Consider the following 16,794-nt stretch of genomic DNA (forward strand, 5'->3'; position numbering starts at 1 on the left):
AATAAAAATGAAGCCCACAGGAGAAATAGGGTAGGAAATGCATTCTGAAAGAAGTGTAATTCTGACAGATGCTCATAAAAGCCCTCAGTGGGACAGTCTGGGAAACATACTTTCTATTAAGTATCTAGGAGGTATGGACCAGCAACACTGCACTGTTTAATACTTAAGGCTCGAGTAACCTCAGTGGGAGAGAAAGAGCCTGCCTAGCATTTGTGAGGTCTTGGGTTCGATCTCACAGTGGGGTGGGGGTAAAGGGAAAGGACCTGCAGGCTTTGGATTTTCTTCTGATACAAACATCTCACTGTTATCCATTGGGGAATGCAGACAATTACACCTGACCTTGACTAGAAAGGATACCAAGACAAAACATTCACTGAAAATTAATATGGGGGTGGGGGTGGAGAGAAGACTCAACCCTAAGGTCACTGGATGCTCTTCAGAAATACCTGAGCTCTACTGCCAGCACCCAACCTTCCCGGGTAATGCATGCATATGGTGCACAGACATCCATGTAGGCAAAACACCCATACACATAAAATAAAACTATCTGTTATTTTAAAAATTAAAATAGGAAAATTGGTTTTATTACATGAATACATGTGGACAGAGGGGCACAGCCAGTCACTTGGTTTCCTTTATACAAATACGAAAGCAAACACAAAGCCATGACTTCCTGTCTGAAGAACAAGCTGTTCCCAGAGATGTAAATAATGTGACTGGATGAGTTATAACAGCGAGAGTTACTTTATTAGCTAAGTCTCTCTTCTAAACACATTAATAACTGGCATCTATTCTCGAGAACTGACAATATTCAAGTAAGACTCAACGGGTCTGAACTCATTTTTCATGTGACAAATACCTGTGAGTGCTTTAGAGGTTCTGGATACTGGGGGGCACAGTTGGAAGAGATTAAATAACAGCTCTCACGCCATGGAAGGGGGAGATTCACACACAAAACAGAAAGATCCTTGATATGTGCAATACTTATCAGAATTAACAAATTTCCACACTGCTATAATACTCAGTGAGGACAACCAGAAAAGAGAAATCACATAAGTGTATTCAGCTTTTTAAAAAATGTACTGGCATGCTCAGTGGTTAAGAGTACTTGCTATCGGTTCCCAGAAACACAATAAATAAATGTAAATTTATAAAATAAACAAACAACCCCTCCCTCAAACACAACCAACCATCAAAATAAAACAAAACCACCCCCAGAAAGTCTAAAGGGCAAAACACAACACTATTACAATACAGTCGTGAAATGTTCTACCACAGATTCTGAACACATACCATGGAAATCACAGAAAATAATTTTAAACATTTAAGAAGAATGTAGAAGGAAAAAATGATGTGGGGCTGAGCAGGATTAAGACAAGACTGTCAATGCCACCAAGGAAAGAGAAGTTTAAAAAGTGAGATGAGGGGCTGGAGAGACGGCTCAGTGGTTAAGAGTACTGGCTGCTCTTCCCAGCTCCCATATCGTGGCTCACAACTGTGGTGATATTGTGTTCCCCAATATATTGTGCACCCTAATAAACTTACCTGGGGTCAGAGGACAGAACAGCCACTAGATAGACATAGAGGCCAGAAAATGGTGGCACACACACGCCTTTAATCCTATCACTTGGGAGGCAGAGATCCATCTGGATCTCTGTGAGTTTAAAGCCACACTGGAAACAGCCAGGCATGGTGACTCATGCCTTTAATCCCAGGAAGTGATGGCAGAAAGCAGAAAGGTGTATAAGTTGTGAGGACCAGGAACTAGAGCTGGTTAAGCTTTTAGGCGTTTGAGCAGCAGTTCAGCTGAGATTCATTCTGGATGAGGACTCAGAGGCTTCCAGTCTGAGGAAACAGGATCAGCTGAGGAACTGGTGAGGTGAGGAAGCTGTGGCTTGTTCTGCTTCTCTGATCTTCTAGCATTCACCCCAATACCTGGCTCCAGGTTTGAATTCATTAATAAGACCTTTTAAGATTCTTGCTACACACAACTGTCTGTAACTCCAGTTCCAGGGGAATCTAGTGCTCTCTTCTGGCCTACACCAGCACTAGGAATGCACACACGACCTATACTCAGCAAAACACCCATATATAATGGCCTATAGTCTTAGGAATTGGGAAGCCGAGAGAGGCAGTCTGCTGTGTCTGATGCCTGTCAGCTACACACAGCAACACCCTGTCTCAAGAAACCACCAGCACCAGCACCAAAAGTAAGGTACTCAGGTAATCTAATTAGAAGTCATTAGGAGATGGAGGTTCAGGGGTAGAGTGTTTGCCTAAGTATTAGCTAGGTTCTGGGTCCGATCCTCAGCACAGAGAGGGGACATTAGAAGTTACGTGTACTTTCAGCAGGTGAAATTTAAGTCAAGCAATAGAGGTAAAAAGTAAGGAGAGATGCAAGAGTTGGGAGACAGAATGCAAATGATATTGAAATACCCGAGTGTGCAAATGACACTTAGATACTCAAGTGTGCAAATGACACTTTGAGATACCCGAGTGTGCAAATGACACTTAGATACTCGAGTGTGCAAATGACACTGAGATACCCGAGTGTGCAAATGACACTGAGATACCCGAGTGTGCAAATGACACTGAGATACCCGAGTGTGCAAATGACACTGAGATACCCGAGTGTGCAAATGACACTGAGATACCCGAGTGCACCAGAGGAGACGGGGACAGCAGGCGACTCAGAGCGAAGACAGTTACAAAGAGCCTTGTGTTTAAGAAAGAACAGAATGCAGAAATTGGTTCAGACGGCCCTTGAGTCTGGGGCAGGAAGTAATGTAAGGGAAGAAACTGGAGCACCAAGAGAAGGGAGGAAGTAAGGGATGAGTAAGCCACGAAGAAAGGGAAGAGAAGGGCTGGGTAAGATGTCCAGTTGGTGGAGTGCGTGCCCAGTATGCAGGCAGCCAAGCTCAAGGCCCAGCACCATGTAACTGGGTATGGTAATACACCTCTATATCCCAGCACTCCTAAAATTTTAACTGTATACATAAACTGAAGTCCTTCTTGAGTGCAACCCAATCTACTGTTCTCCAAAAGTCTGTGAGTTCTCCTCCTGGGCTAACTCATCTATCTTTCCTCTCTGAAAGTCTTCCTGAGTTCTCCTGGATTGCTTCTAAGAAACCACAATGTTTAGGTTTGTGTATGTTTAAAACCTACTGATGTAGCTATCTGCAAGGTCCTGCTATGTCTTTCCAATCACCGTCTTAAGAGATCTAAGTCAGTGTATAACTTAGTTTCCCCTCTTAACAATATTACAAGTCAGGCATGTGGGCACATGCCTAAAATGCCAGCCCTGGAGAGGCTGAGGCAGGGAGATTGCTAGGAGCTGAGGCCAGATTGGGGGTATGGGCTACACAGTGGACTCAAGGCCAGCTTGGCATGCACAGTGAGAACCCTACACTCAGGAATAATCCACAGTGAGGGGCACCAGGTTATGCAGCTTTACTTTATTGGTTTACAGTTTCAAGGTGCTATGTTAAACAGTGGGTGCATATGGAAGAACAGTACTCCCCTTCCCCGGACAGAGTTTCTCTGTGTAGCCTGGGCTGTCCCAGAACTCGGAGAGATCTGCTTGCCTCAACCTCCCGAATGCTGGGATCAAAGTGTGGGCCACTACCCAGTGAAAGATCAGTGTTGTAGGAGAGATCTTTCTTTTCTTTCTTTTTTAAGAAAAGATTTTAATGTTTCTATCCACGTGTACAAGTGTGCTCCTGCATGAGCATATACCACTCCTGTATGGGTGCCTGAAGTATCCAGAAGAAGGTGTTGGATCTCTGGGGCTGGAGTTACGACCGGCTGTTGCTGCCTGATGTTGGTGCAGGGGGCCTATCCCAGGTCCTCTGGAAGAACAGCAAGGACTCTTAACCTGAGCCATCTCTTTAGCCCCTATGAAAAGTTTCTAGCTTTTGTTTTTAAGAACATTTATTTATTTATTATTGTGTATATGGGTGTGAGTGTGGAGGTCAGGACAACTTTGTGGAGATGGTTTATTCCTTCCACCTTTACATGGGTTCTGAGACTTGAACTCAGGTCGGCAGACTTGTGACACTGGGCAGTAAGCACCTTTACTTGCTGAGAGTCATCTCCCAGTTTTCCATTTATTAAAATTCCCAATGCATTCTGTAAGCGTCTCCTTTCCACACAGACTATCAGCAGGCAGATAAGATGGCTTTCTCCTGTCCTAATTATTTCTACAACGGGCTCAATCAACACACTACATGACAGACCAGTTTTTATTTTAAACTAAAACTTCCATACTTTTCCTTGATTCTCTCTATAGGAGCAGCTAGAAATAACCTCTGATTAAACCTGACTCACGAGGCCAACACATGCCAGGAGACACAATGACAGGAAGTCAAAATAACAGGAATAAGCTGCTTCCTTTTTTATCTGTCTTAGTTTCAGGCTGAGTGACTGCAATACGCTCATCCGCAACTGCCTGAGAGGAGAACTGTTCTGGAAGGAAGTGACACTTCACAAGCAGAACCCCATCCCTTCCTCCCAGGCACAGGCCCCAGCTCCCATACACAGATCCCAGAGTCCACAGGACAATGTGTGCCGGATGAGAAAGGTCGCTGTTTTTCTGGCACCTGTAATTACTGCTCACACACTTAACGGCATGAATGACATGTAACAGAAAGCCGTCCACCAAACAGCTGACACTACATAATTACTTTTAAGAGCTAGCTGTTATAGACGAGGTTCAATGTTTTCATGAATAAAAGTCAGGTAATGATCACTTAAGAACACAAGCTTCTTGTTCTAAACACCCAGTTTATGAACATTCATCGATATGAACAGTCTTTCCCCTTCTTTTGGCTTTCTGCCAGGGCACCCCATTGGTATTTCTCCCTCACTGACTCAGCTTTCCCTGGGTGGGTGGTACAGGACTCCCACCACCTTCAGGGAAGCAATCCAAGGGAGAATGGGGAAGCTTGGGAGTTTCCACCAGTAACAATTTCTTTTTCTATGTTCATGGTTCTACATTTTCACATACTGCATTGTGGACAGGGTTCCATATAGCACACAAAGACTATTTTCCTTACTAGTTTGAAGGTACTCCACTCTGATTACATCATAATTTTCTTGTCCAGACCCCACTGTGAGATGCTAGGCTGTTTCTAGCACTTCCATTGCTATGAATTCTGCTCTACGAACAGCCTTACCTGCAACTTTACTCAGGAGGTTGAGGTGGGAGAAGGGTAAACTTCAGACAATCTGGGCTATACAGTGTCTCAAAGACTAAGGAAGAAACTACCGATGACATCTAAATACTCAATGGCATTTCAAAACTGAAGTGAGAGCCTGGTGTGGGTGCTGGAACTTGTAGCCAAGGCAGGACTTCCCTGAGTTCCAAGCCAACCTGAGCTACGTAAGTGTGTTCCAGGCCAGCCTGGGTTATAGGGTCTCATACAATAACAATGAAATTGAAGTGAATTAGGACACACCTGTTAGAACGGCTAAAATAAAAAAGGGGGCTGTACCAAATGCTGGAGAAGCTGTGGAGCCACTAAAACTCTTTAACACATGATGGGGACTATAAAACGGTTTATCACATTGAAAAACTACTTGGATAGTCTCTTAAAAATTAAACATGATACTTGGCATAGCAGCTAATAAAATCCCAGCACTTAAATTTGCGCTCTCTCTCAAAAGTAAATATATACCTATTTTTTAATACAATCTTTCCATTCCTAGGTATTTAACCAAAAGAACTAAAAGCATATATATGTCCAAACAAAGCCTTGCACAGGTAAATGTTCACAGTGGCTTTATTTATAATAACACAGAGCTAGAAATAATGTAGATACTAAGATGAATGGATAAAACAAACTATGATGTATATATACATATAGTGGAACATCACTCAGTCATAAAAGAAATCAACTATCAATACATAACAACAGCATAGCTAATAATCATATGCAGAGTAACCGGCTGCCCCCTAACTTATCTTTGTACCTATGGTTGGGGCATCTCAACTATCATCACAGAAGCCTCTTTTTGCAGTAAGTGGCAGTTAAAACAGAGACTAAGAGACTGAAATGCTCAGCTATGGAACATCTGTGGCACACTCCCTTCCCTCAAGGCTCAGAGAGCATGGACAAAGAGGGACTGCCAAGTCTGTAAGAGTCAGCAGTAGATGTGTGCAGAGAAACAGTCGTTGTTAGACATGACAGGGTACCCGTTACACACATGAACCCACAGTGACAGAGGCTGCATGCTTAAGACCCAGCTAAAACCCAAGTGTTGATGGGCGAGAGGCTCTTGGCAGCTGACGGCTGTTATGGGATATGGGGGAAGTCTGTTTTTCCCAGGGATGTGGCCTAGGCTCCAGGAGATGGTCCTGTGCCCATGTACATAGAGGCAGCACTATGTGGACTCAGTGGGCTTGAAAACAAAGTACATGGAGTTGAGAGGGAAGAGTGGCAGGGGGCAGATAAAGGGGGAACTGGAGGGAAGGGAATCAGGTGGATTTGATCAAAACACACCATCTACATATATAAAACTCTCAGACAATAAAAAAATCATGTAGCGTTGAAGAAGTTCACTCTTCCACAACTAAATCTGTATGATTCCATAAAACCATAATATAGCCAACATCTGGGGACAGAAAGTAGACCAGGCATTCAGGAGCAGGGGTAGGAAGGTTAGGCAGGGTGGATTAAAAAGGGCACAAAGAAGATCTTAGGGGTGATGGACATGTGTCCTTGTGACTGGAAATGGTCTCCAGAACACACTCAGGACTGCAACACTCTGGTAGAGACAGACAGATCTTGAGCTCAAGGCCAGCTTGGGCTGAATGGCAAGACTGTCTCAAAACACAAAAATATGGGAGGTGGTTGGGGGGGGGAGCTGTAATGTACAATCTGTTCCAAGCCACAAGGTCAACCTTAACCTTTGTCAGCTGTTTCAAAAGAAATACATTTGGAGCCAGGCGGCGGTGGTGGCGCACGCCTTTAATCCCAGCACTCGGGAGGCAGAGCCAGGCGGATCTCTGTGAGTTCGAGGCCAGCCTGGGCTACCAAGTGAGTCCCAGGAAAGGCGCAAAGCTACACAGAGAAACCCTGTCTCGAAAAACCAAAAATAAATAAATAAATACATACATTTGGTTATGAGGGTAGGGATGGAGTAATTCCAAACAAGCACTACTGGTAACAACAGTAAATGCCACTGAAAAGTATAAGCTCATATCTTCCTCAAAGAGGACAGCACCCCATCAGCACTGTTTGCTTTATGAACGTAATTCTGCCCTAAACCAATGAATTTTGTAGCTTAGATTGTAATGACAGTAACTATTGGTAAAGGAGTACATACCCTGCCTACCCTGTCTAGTCAGTCAGAGTCAATCAGTCTGTCTGTCTGTCTGTCTGTCTCTCAATTTATCCAGAAGAGAGCCATAATAACATTTGTGTTTGTGTGCACATGTGTGTGCTAAAGACTGATGGAAGATGTCTTCCTTTATTGTTTTCCGGGGTTTTTGTTTTGTTTTGTTTTTTGAGACAGATTGATTCTATGTGGATACAGCTAAGTGTGGCTCTGCATCAGAGGAAGACATGGGCATTGAATGTAGAATACATCAAGCACGGAAGAGAAAAAGCAAAGCATATGCTCTAAATTTGATTAGCGGTCAATTCTGTTTTCCAGGTTTTTAAATGGCTACTGATTGCAGTCCCTTGTCCTCCTCTGCAGCAGGCACTTTCTAGATCTGCATGGAATTACTGAACTGGGGCTTTCCTGCTGAATTGTGTAACTCCACCCCTGGCTTCTAAGCAATGTAATTTTCCTTTTACAATTGAGGGGATTCCTACAGTGTTCTCACTCAGGAAAATAAAAGCTTATGTGACTTTCATGAAGATTGTTTTTCCCTGACACATGCTTCTAAATAGAAAATCATGTTTATATAAGGTTCAATTGGGACCAAATACAGTATAAATGGCCTCTTTAACAACTGAAGTTCACCTACAGGAAGACTGGTTATTACATCATAGAAACACTGCCTTTCTGGTCTTATGCCAAACATGCTTTCGCTGCAACAGAGAGGGCAAGATGCCTTTTCTATGGGAAGGAGAAACACACTGCTTGGAGACTCTAAGAGCTGTAGTGCAATCTAGCATGTGGTAACAATTCCAGCCAGTGAATAAAGCTTTTACTGTCCCACCTCTATAGTGGGATTCATCTTTACAAACTGTAGGAACAAAACCTGCCAGTGTGACCTGATATTCACTGAGAAGCAACAGGTAGCCATATGGTTTTATATACAGAACAAAAACTTAAAAGTAGAAAAGGACACTGTCCTTCCCCTTTGAAAGCAAACAGAAAAGACCAATCAAAATTGTTTAAGAAAGACCAAGCTGGGCATTTCTAGAGCACAACTTTATTCCCAGTACTCGAGAGGCAAAAGGATCTTTTTGAGGCCTGAGGTCCAGGTCAACCAGGCTACATAGTTTGATCCTGTGTCAAAAGTGGGGATGGGAGGAAGTGGCCTGGAGAGATAAGAGATGGCCCAGAGGTTAACCTTGCAGAGGACCAGAGTTCGGTTCCCAGAACCTACTTCAAGCAGCACACAACAACCTGTAACTCCAGCTGGAAGGGATCCAATGCCTCTGGCCTCCCAGAGAATCTCTACTTGTTTGTATGTGCTCATGCATATGTGCATGCACACACACACACACACACACACACACACATTAAAAATAAAACAAATCCAAAAAAACCCCCAAACCCAAAAATCAAAGATAAAAGCCTTTTAACTCACTGAGTATGAATTAGAACTAATAATAAAAAGAAAGTCATTGTTAGTTCAGAAATTCCAACAGGTACCTGTTAAGCAAAATAGCTGTAAGACAATAACATCTGCTATTGTTACAGAACCCTAACAAACAAACAAACAAGCAAACAGACACTATCCACAAATTAAGTGAGATTTCACTTTAATGTAAAGAATCTGACATGAGGCTGGAGAGATGGCTAGGTGGTTAAGAGCATGGTGGTTCACAACTGTCTGTAACTCCAGTTTCAGGGAAGCTGGTTTCCTTCTCTGGTTCCCAGGCACCAGGTACACACACAGTGCACATACATCGTGAAGGAAAACACTAATACACATAACTGAAAGTGAAGTCAAAACAGCAGCAGCAAAGAGCCTTGGTGCGGACGGTGACTCTACCCCAGCTGTGAACAACTCTGCCTCAGTAGATGTCTGGAGACGCCTGTCTTGTGGCGGAACTCAACTGGATGGAGACTGAGCTCAGTTCTATCACCAACAGGCCACACACAGATTCAGTCTAACACTTGGCCCCGATTCTGAATGCCACCTGCTACCAAAACAACTCCGTTATAGAGCTCAGAGCTCCTGCTTCTCTGGTTCCTATCAACTTTTCAGACTATTCTTATAATACATAGAACTAGACATGTAGGAAAACCGTTAGGAAACACGCACAACAAACAGCCAAGTAGTCATCCTGTGGCAGAGAACAGAGAACAGTTTTACTAACTCCACACACATGCCTTGAAGTACTGTGGCAGTCTTAAGGCAACACATCACAACAACACAGTCATTTTATTTGCTCAACAAATATTTGGTGCTAGGGATGTGGCTTGATCATGTCCCTGAGTTAATCTTCAACAACAAAAATGACTACAGCAAATATTTACCAAGTATCTACATTAGGCTCGTCAGGCTTCGGGGAGAATGAACAGTGACACACACAGCAGGTGCCGCTCTGCGCCCTCTCGGGCCGGGGAAACTGTCAAAGCAAAACTCAGAGCACAGTCCGACTCTTCCCATTCCAGGCGTTCTCCTCCCACCCGGTCCAGCTCTGAGGGGATGATGGCAGACGATGGGGGAGGAACGCAGAGCAACAACGGGTACCAGTAGGGTTAAGAATGGGTTCAAACCTTCCGTGGGACTTTTCCTGTTCTTCTCATTACCAGGTCAGGACAAGGAATGGGAAGGTGTCCTGAGGCCAACCTAACTAGTAAAGTCAGTCTTTTAGTCAGCATCGAAAGGAAACTAGCATCACTCTAAACTAAGAATTACAGAAACGATGAGTTCAGATGTTTTAACTACACTTTGTGGTGAGTCCTGTCTTCAGCAGGCTCACCTTTCACCTGCTTTGGTTATTGCCCAGTGGCTTTGGGAGTATCATCTGCCTACATTCAAGCAGTATTCAAGTACACATTCAGAAGTCTCTTATCTAAACGTGTTATGACAGGAAGGGGAAGATCGCCGTGCAAGTGTAAAAAATTCCAACTTGAAAGGAGGCGCATCTGCTTGGAATTTTTAAGGCTCTGCAGTGTTCCCACAGATCATCTGTCTTCACTAACACACTTCTCCCAACCTCTGCACTGCAACAGATAACAAATTAAGTAACAAAATAACTTTCTTTATTTTTGAAACAAGATTTCTCTGTGTAGTTCTGGCTGCCCTAGAACTCACTTTGTAGACCAGGCTGGCCTCAAATGCAAGAGATCTGACTGCCTCTGCCTCCTGAGTGCTGGGATTAGAGGTGGGCACCACCACACTACCACATCTGGCCGAACAAAAGAATTTTTAATTGTGTTGGTGGCATAGATAGTTTTATGGAAGCCTTAATGTCCTGGACATTATACCCTGAACTCTGGTATATGAATACACATATACATACATATATATATATAAAATATATTTCTCATGAAGCAGATCTCAGCAGGTTCTCAAAGGAGTCAGCACTTAAAAACAGCCAAAACACACTAAAAGTACAAGGTTTAAAGTTTAGAAACTTAGCAGAGACTAAGGGGGCTATTTTGAGGGCAGAAAAGCTTCATTACTCTTCCCCCCTCTGTTTCTTGAGACAAGGTCTATACAGCCTTGGCTTACCTGTAAATTGCTATGTAGACCAGGCTAGCTTCAAACTCAGAGAGATCCCCCTGTCTCTGCCTCTCAAGCACTGGAATCAAAGGTGTGCGCCACCACCCTTGACTTAAAAATCTTGACACATAGGTGTGTGCCTAAAGCAACTAACTGTCACTATGTCCCACTGCCACGTCAGGAACTACACCAGTACCCACTTAAAAATACACTAGAGAACTGACTCACAATGTAGGCTCCCCAGTCAATCTCTCTACGTACCTTCAAGGCTTCTATGACAAGGTCCCTCGCCTCAAGTTCTCCTTCAAGAATACTGAACAATGTCAGGAGTTCAGGCTTGCTGAGTTTTTCCAGATTCATCCTGAAAGTCTTAAACAAAGACAACAATCAGTCTCCAGAAGAGGAGCGAGCTTGACCGGAGTGAAGGAAAGAAGGCAAGACAGATGTACAGTCCGACACCCTTAGGAGCTGCAATCCAAAACAACAACCAAGTTTTCTGATGCTAATCATAAACCGAGCAGGAAGAGAAAAATAAAATCCACTCTAAATTATTGATTCCATCACCAAGATCAATTATTCATTACCTTTTCCAGGCTGGTTTGCAACCTGGGTCTCAGAAAGGATCAGGAACTAATTTTGTCTGCTAGAAACTGAGGTAGAATTGGGTTCCACTAGGTACCATTTCACTAAAGAATTATTGGATCCCACAAAGATCCCGTTTTAGATAGCTCAACTTGAAAAGTGCACACACACAGACCATTCAGGCATCTCTCATTTGGCTGAAGTAAGGTTTAAGCAAAGGTAATACTTGCTGAGAGCGTAAGAGTAGGGATCACAATGTTTACCCATCATTCAGTAAAGCAGACCTAAAAACACAGCATATGGAAATAAGCACTTGTCTGTCTTCATATTCTAAAAAGATTTCAGTTTTCTTTTTAATTATGTATCTGTGTGCAGGTTTGTGCATGAAGACAGTGTCTACAGTGGCCAGAAGAGGGCACTGAATTCCTCTGGAGCTGGAGTTACAGGAGGTTGGGAACCACCTGATGTGGGTGCTTGGAACTAACCTTGGGTCCCCTACAAGAGCAGCAAGTGCTCTTAAGCACAGAGCCATCTCTCAGCCCCTTAGTTTATTTCTTTTTTGAGACTCTGCTGACCCATGAACATAAAGATCTTTCTATCTTCCAGAGTCTTCAATTATTCTTCAGTGCTCCACCATTTCCCCTGTAGAAATAGCTTACTTCCTGGTTCGGTCTATTCCTAGGCATTTTAGTTTTTACTTATTTTTTGAAGCTATTGTGAACAGGACTGCTTTCCTGAGTCGTTTGTCAGTGGCATACAGGAAATGTGCTGTTTTTCTATTGATTTTGTATTCTACTTTGCTCACCATGTTTACCAGTTATAAGAGGCGTTTTAGTGATTTGTTTAACAAGTTCACATTTCTACAAGGATCTGTTAAATGGTGTGGCACCAACTCAATCTACTGTCTTCGAATACACGCAGGCAGAAGGTGGTTTGTTCCATCACCTGTGAAGGGTCTCCCACCTGTGAATAATGCACAAGATTTTGTAGCTTCCACGGGAGTACAGATACTATTTTCCTTCTACTTTTTATTCCTAAACTGTAAACTGTCATAGTTTTTCTTCAGAGTGAAGGCAGTATGAGTTCATGTACTCTCCAGCAATTCCTCATTCTTCAATTTAAATGAGAGGGGCACTCAAAAAAGCTACTGACTCGTTCAGGGCCACCGCACTAAAGTGAAGGAGAACATGAACAGATGTGTACTTCAATTTGTCATCAGAGCATGTTCTAGCATGTAATTTTTTATACACAGTAACCTTTTACCACATAGTAAAATGTCCTTAGTGTAACCTCAGCTCTAAATGCTAACTTCTATTAGTGGATTTCCCACCTCTAGTGAATCCCACAGTAGCATTGAAGATTATGTCCTGTAAGTTATTGTGAAAACAAAACACAAAAGGAAATAATCCCAATTAGAAAACCATCAATAAACTTAATAAAGCTGTCTGTCAGTCCTGCCTTGAGCTATACAGGGCACGACAAAGAACACAAGCCTTTGCGGCCAGTGCCAGGACTACATCTTCCATCTGAATGCCTGCGAGACTTCCTCTCATGATGTATTTCAGGAAGATGGGGCTTTAGAAAGCTTGAAGACATCCAGAGCTGTTTCAAGGACTTCCTTCCTTCCTTGGTTGTTTTTTTTGAGACAGGATCTCACTCTGAAGTCCAGACTAGATTAGCCTTGAACACACAGCAGTCTTCCTGCCTCAGCCTCTCTAGTGCTGAGAGTGCCAGCATAAACTACCACACCTCAATCGACAACTTTAAGAAAAAAATTTAATCACTTATCTACTTATTTTGTGCAGGTGTAAGTGTGAGGAGGGCAATGTGTGTGCCATGGCGCATGTGGAGGTGAGACCACAACTTTCAGGAGTCCATTCTCTCCTTTAGTTTGGGTTCCAGGAATCGAACCTAGGTCATCAGGCTTGGGCAGCAAGTGATTTTATCCAATGAACCATCTCATTGGTCCTGTTTGAATAATTATTATTTTTTGACTTATGTACATCTGTGTGTATGTGCACCTGAGTGCAGGTGCCATTAAGGTCAGAAGAGAGCATCAAATCCCCTGAAGCTGGAGTTACATGTAGTTATGAGCCGGCCTACGTGATGCTGGGAACTGAACTCAGGTTCCTTGAAGGAGCAACAAGCACTCTTTTTTTTTTTTTTTTTTTTGCTGACCTTGAGCTCACAGAGATCGGCCTGCCTCTGCCTCCTGAATGTTGGAATTAAAGGCATGTACCATCACTCAACAAGCACTTAACCACTGAGCTATCTCCCAGCTCCCTACTGTAGTAATTAATAACTACGATTCTTTCGCTTTTTTTTTGTTGTTGTTGTTGTTGTTTTTTTCGAGACAGGGTTTCTCTGTGTAGTTTTGCGCCTTTCCTGGATCTCGCTCTGTAGACCAGGCTGGCCTCAAACTCACAGAGATCCGCCTGCCTCTGCCTCCCAGTGCTGGGATTAAAGGCGTGCGCCACCACCGCCCAGCTGATGCTGATTCTTTCATTTTCTGAAATAACTCTAAAGAAGGCATGGGAAAAGCTGCCCCTCTGCAGTCATGACCGCATCCAGAGGCCAGCATCCGGAGGGAAGCATGGTGAGGAATTCAACACCAGCTGAGTCAAGCTGGTTTCTTACTTTGACTTCCCTCATCGAGATCACAGGGCAGAAGGGATATCCTTTCATGCTCTTCCTCTCTCTTCCCATGATGCTAAACAGAATAATGGGCACATAGGAAAGGCACACCACAAATACCAATGAAGTAGAGTAAATCAACTGGCCATCTAAGCACCAAGGCAAGATGGCAGAAACAACGCTAAAAATCACTGTTCGTATTATTCTCTCTCTCTTTTTTTTTAAAGATTTATTACGTATACAGCATGTATCCCTGCAGGCCAGAAGAGGGCACCAGATCTCATTACAGATGGTTGTGAGCCACCATGTGGTTGCTCGGAATTGAACTCAGGACCTCTGGAAGAGCAGTCAGTGCTCTTAACCTCTGAGCCATCTCTCCAGCCCCTGTATTATTCTCTTTTCGTCACTATTTTTGGAGTCTTTAAACATTTTTGTTTAGAGGTTCAAAACTATGACCAAAAGCAGCAGCGTCATTCCAGTGAAACACCGTGGGCTACTGAGAATACAGACTGCCAGTCCTGGGGACAGGACAGACTAGATGGCCTTGAGAACCCAGATACTTAGCTGCCCTGTTTCTTAACAGGTAAAACAAAACAAATTAGGCTGGGCAGTGGTGGTGCACACCTTTAATCCCAGCACTCAGGAGGCAGAGCCAGGCAGAGCTGAGTTGGAGGACAGCCAGGTGTACAGAGTGAGTTCCAGGACAACCAGGGCTACACAGGGAAACCTTGTCTCAAAAAACCAAAACCACAACACAACAACAACAAACAACAAGTTAGGTGCTCTCCAAAGTCCTTCTTAGTTCCTTTCCAAGCCTAAGGACTGGAAGTGAAGCGCAGTGGTGGACTGTTAGTCCAGTAGGTACTGGGTTTTACCCCTACTACCACGGAAACAAAAACCAACACACAGCTGGGCGGTGGCAGCACATGCCTTTGATCCCAGCATTTGGGAGGCAGAGGTAGGCAGATCTTTGAGTTTGAGGTCAGCCTGGTCTACAGAGTAAGTTCTAGGACAACCAGAGCTACACAGAGAAACCTTGTCTTGAAAAACCAACCAAACAACAAAACAAATAAAAAATCCAACACACACATACCCTAGCTAAATCAGACTGTAAGTCTCTGACCTGCTATGATAATATACATCTCCATGAAAACATAAAAAAACTGCTATCATCTTCAGAGTCACTTAAATTATAAAGCAGTCTAGCCTACACAAGAAAAAAAAATCCTATTTTTTTTTTTTTTTAATCAATGACATAAAGAACGATACTCCTGGGGCTGGAAAGATAGCTCATTGGGTAAATTCCTTGCTGTGCAAGATAAAGACCCAAGTTCAACTCTCCAGCACCCATATAAAGAAGTGGGGCATGGCAGCAGGCACCTGTAACCCTAGTCAGTACTGGTGATGACGGAGACAGCAGATCCCTACAGCCCACTGATGAGCCAATCTAGCCAAGCAGGGAGCACTAGGTTCAGTGAGACACCTTGTCTCCAAAAACAAGGTGAAGAGCAATGGAGGAAGACATCCCATACTGTCCTTTGGTGTCTACACGTGCATGCACAGGAGCATGTACTGTCACACACATGCATCTATAACACACATACACACTGTAGTCTTACCTGTGTCTATAAATCACTTCTACACACAAATTCTAGTATCTGGAACATTTTATGAACACATATCAAATCATCTGGCTTATTGTTTCTAATGCAATACAAACAGTATACAAGATGGGAGAAGGGCCACAGCTGTGAAACTCAAGACCAGCATATTCCTTGCTTCATAAATACTAAAACTTAGCAATTCTTTGCTAGTCTATACATTGGGATCTAGTCTCAATACACATTATAATACTTCTTACAATAAAATCTTGTCTGCACTAGAGACCTCCAGACTGCATTATGATTTAGTGTGGCAGTGGTGTGTTTGTGGGTGGAGTGGGGGTGACACTGACCTGGTAATTGGTGGCTGCACTCGAGTCCTCCGGTACAAAGTCTTAGAGGTTTCCTTCAGTGAAAGTTTGAGAAAATTGACAGGTATCTAAAACGTCATCGGCATGGTGGAAAAGCGTCCAACTCTGCAAAACAAGAAGAAAGTCATTGTCCTTGTGACCACACTGTGAACAAAGTGATGCGCACCGTTAGTGCCAACTAGGACCCCAGCTGGTAAGGCCTGACAGCGTAGGCTGTTAACGACAAGAGCACGGCCAGTCCCTCGGCTGAAGCTGAATAATACATGAAGCGCTAGGGCTCTGACTTCCCTTTTGCAAGGGTAATTAGGGAGGGTGGGAGCTGCTGACCCTCCCCCTTTTCTTTTAACAGGGGCTTGCTACAGAGCCTCGGGCAGCCTCAAACTCAAATGATCCTCTTGCCTCAGCCTCCGAGATCCTGAAATCTCTTCTGACATCCAGTGCCATTTCAAGGACTAACTTCTCAAGGGCACTGGGCACTCAATTTCCCTGAACTGACAGGTCTGTCAGCATCAGACTCATGCACAATGCCACAATTCACTCAGAACATAATCACAACCAAAATGTTCCACTGCCAAATCTGAGTAAGGAAACATCTCATCTCACTTCCTGATAACCAAAGAAATCTGTGACCATTTCCACTGATTAAAAGGATGACCAAATACCGCCAATTTCTATTTTCCCACCATGTCTCCACATTAAACGCGGACTTATAAACAAATGTTTATAGTTCCCCAATAGTATTAATCTA

At 43.5% G+C, this 16,794-nt stretch overlaps 1 protein-coding gene across 1 annotated transcript in view; it reads right to left on the bottom strand.

Moving 5' to 3' along the window:
* Cttnbp2nl (CTTNBP2 N-terminal like) overlaps positions 1-16,148 on the bottom strand; it is a 33,018-nt gene extending 16,870 nt beyond the window's left edge. The window contains exons 1-2 of the mRNA XM_059266023.1: positions 16,029-16,148; positions 11,120-11,227 (exon numbers count right to left, since the gene is read on the bottom strand). Coding sequence (XP_059122006.1) covers positions 11,120-11,218 — 99 coding nt within the window. The 5' untranslated portion in view covers positions 11,219-11,227; positions 16,029-16,148. The remainder of the gene's footprint in view (positions 1-11,119; positions 11,228-16,028) is intronic.
* Positions 16,149-16,794: the final 646 nt, after the last annotated feature.

This window comes from Peromyscus eremicus, chromosome 6, assembly GCF_949786415.1.
Source record: "Peromyscus eremicus chromosome 6, PerEre_H2_v1, whole genome shotgun sequence".
Taxonomy (NCBI): Eukaryota; Metazoa; Chordata; class Mammalia; order Rodentia; family Cricetidae; genus Peromyscus; species Peromyscus eremicus.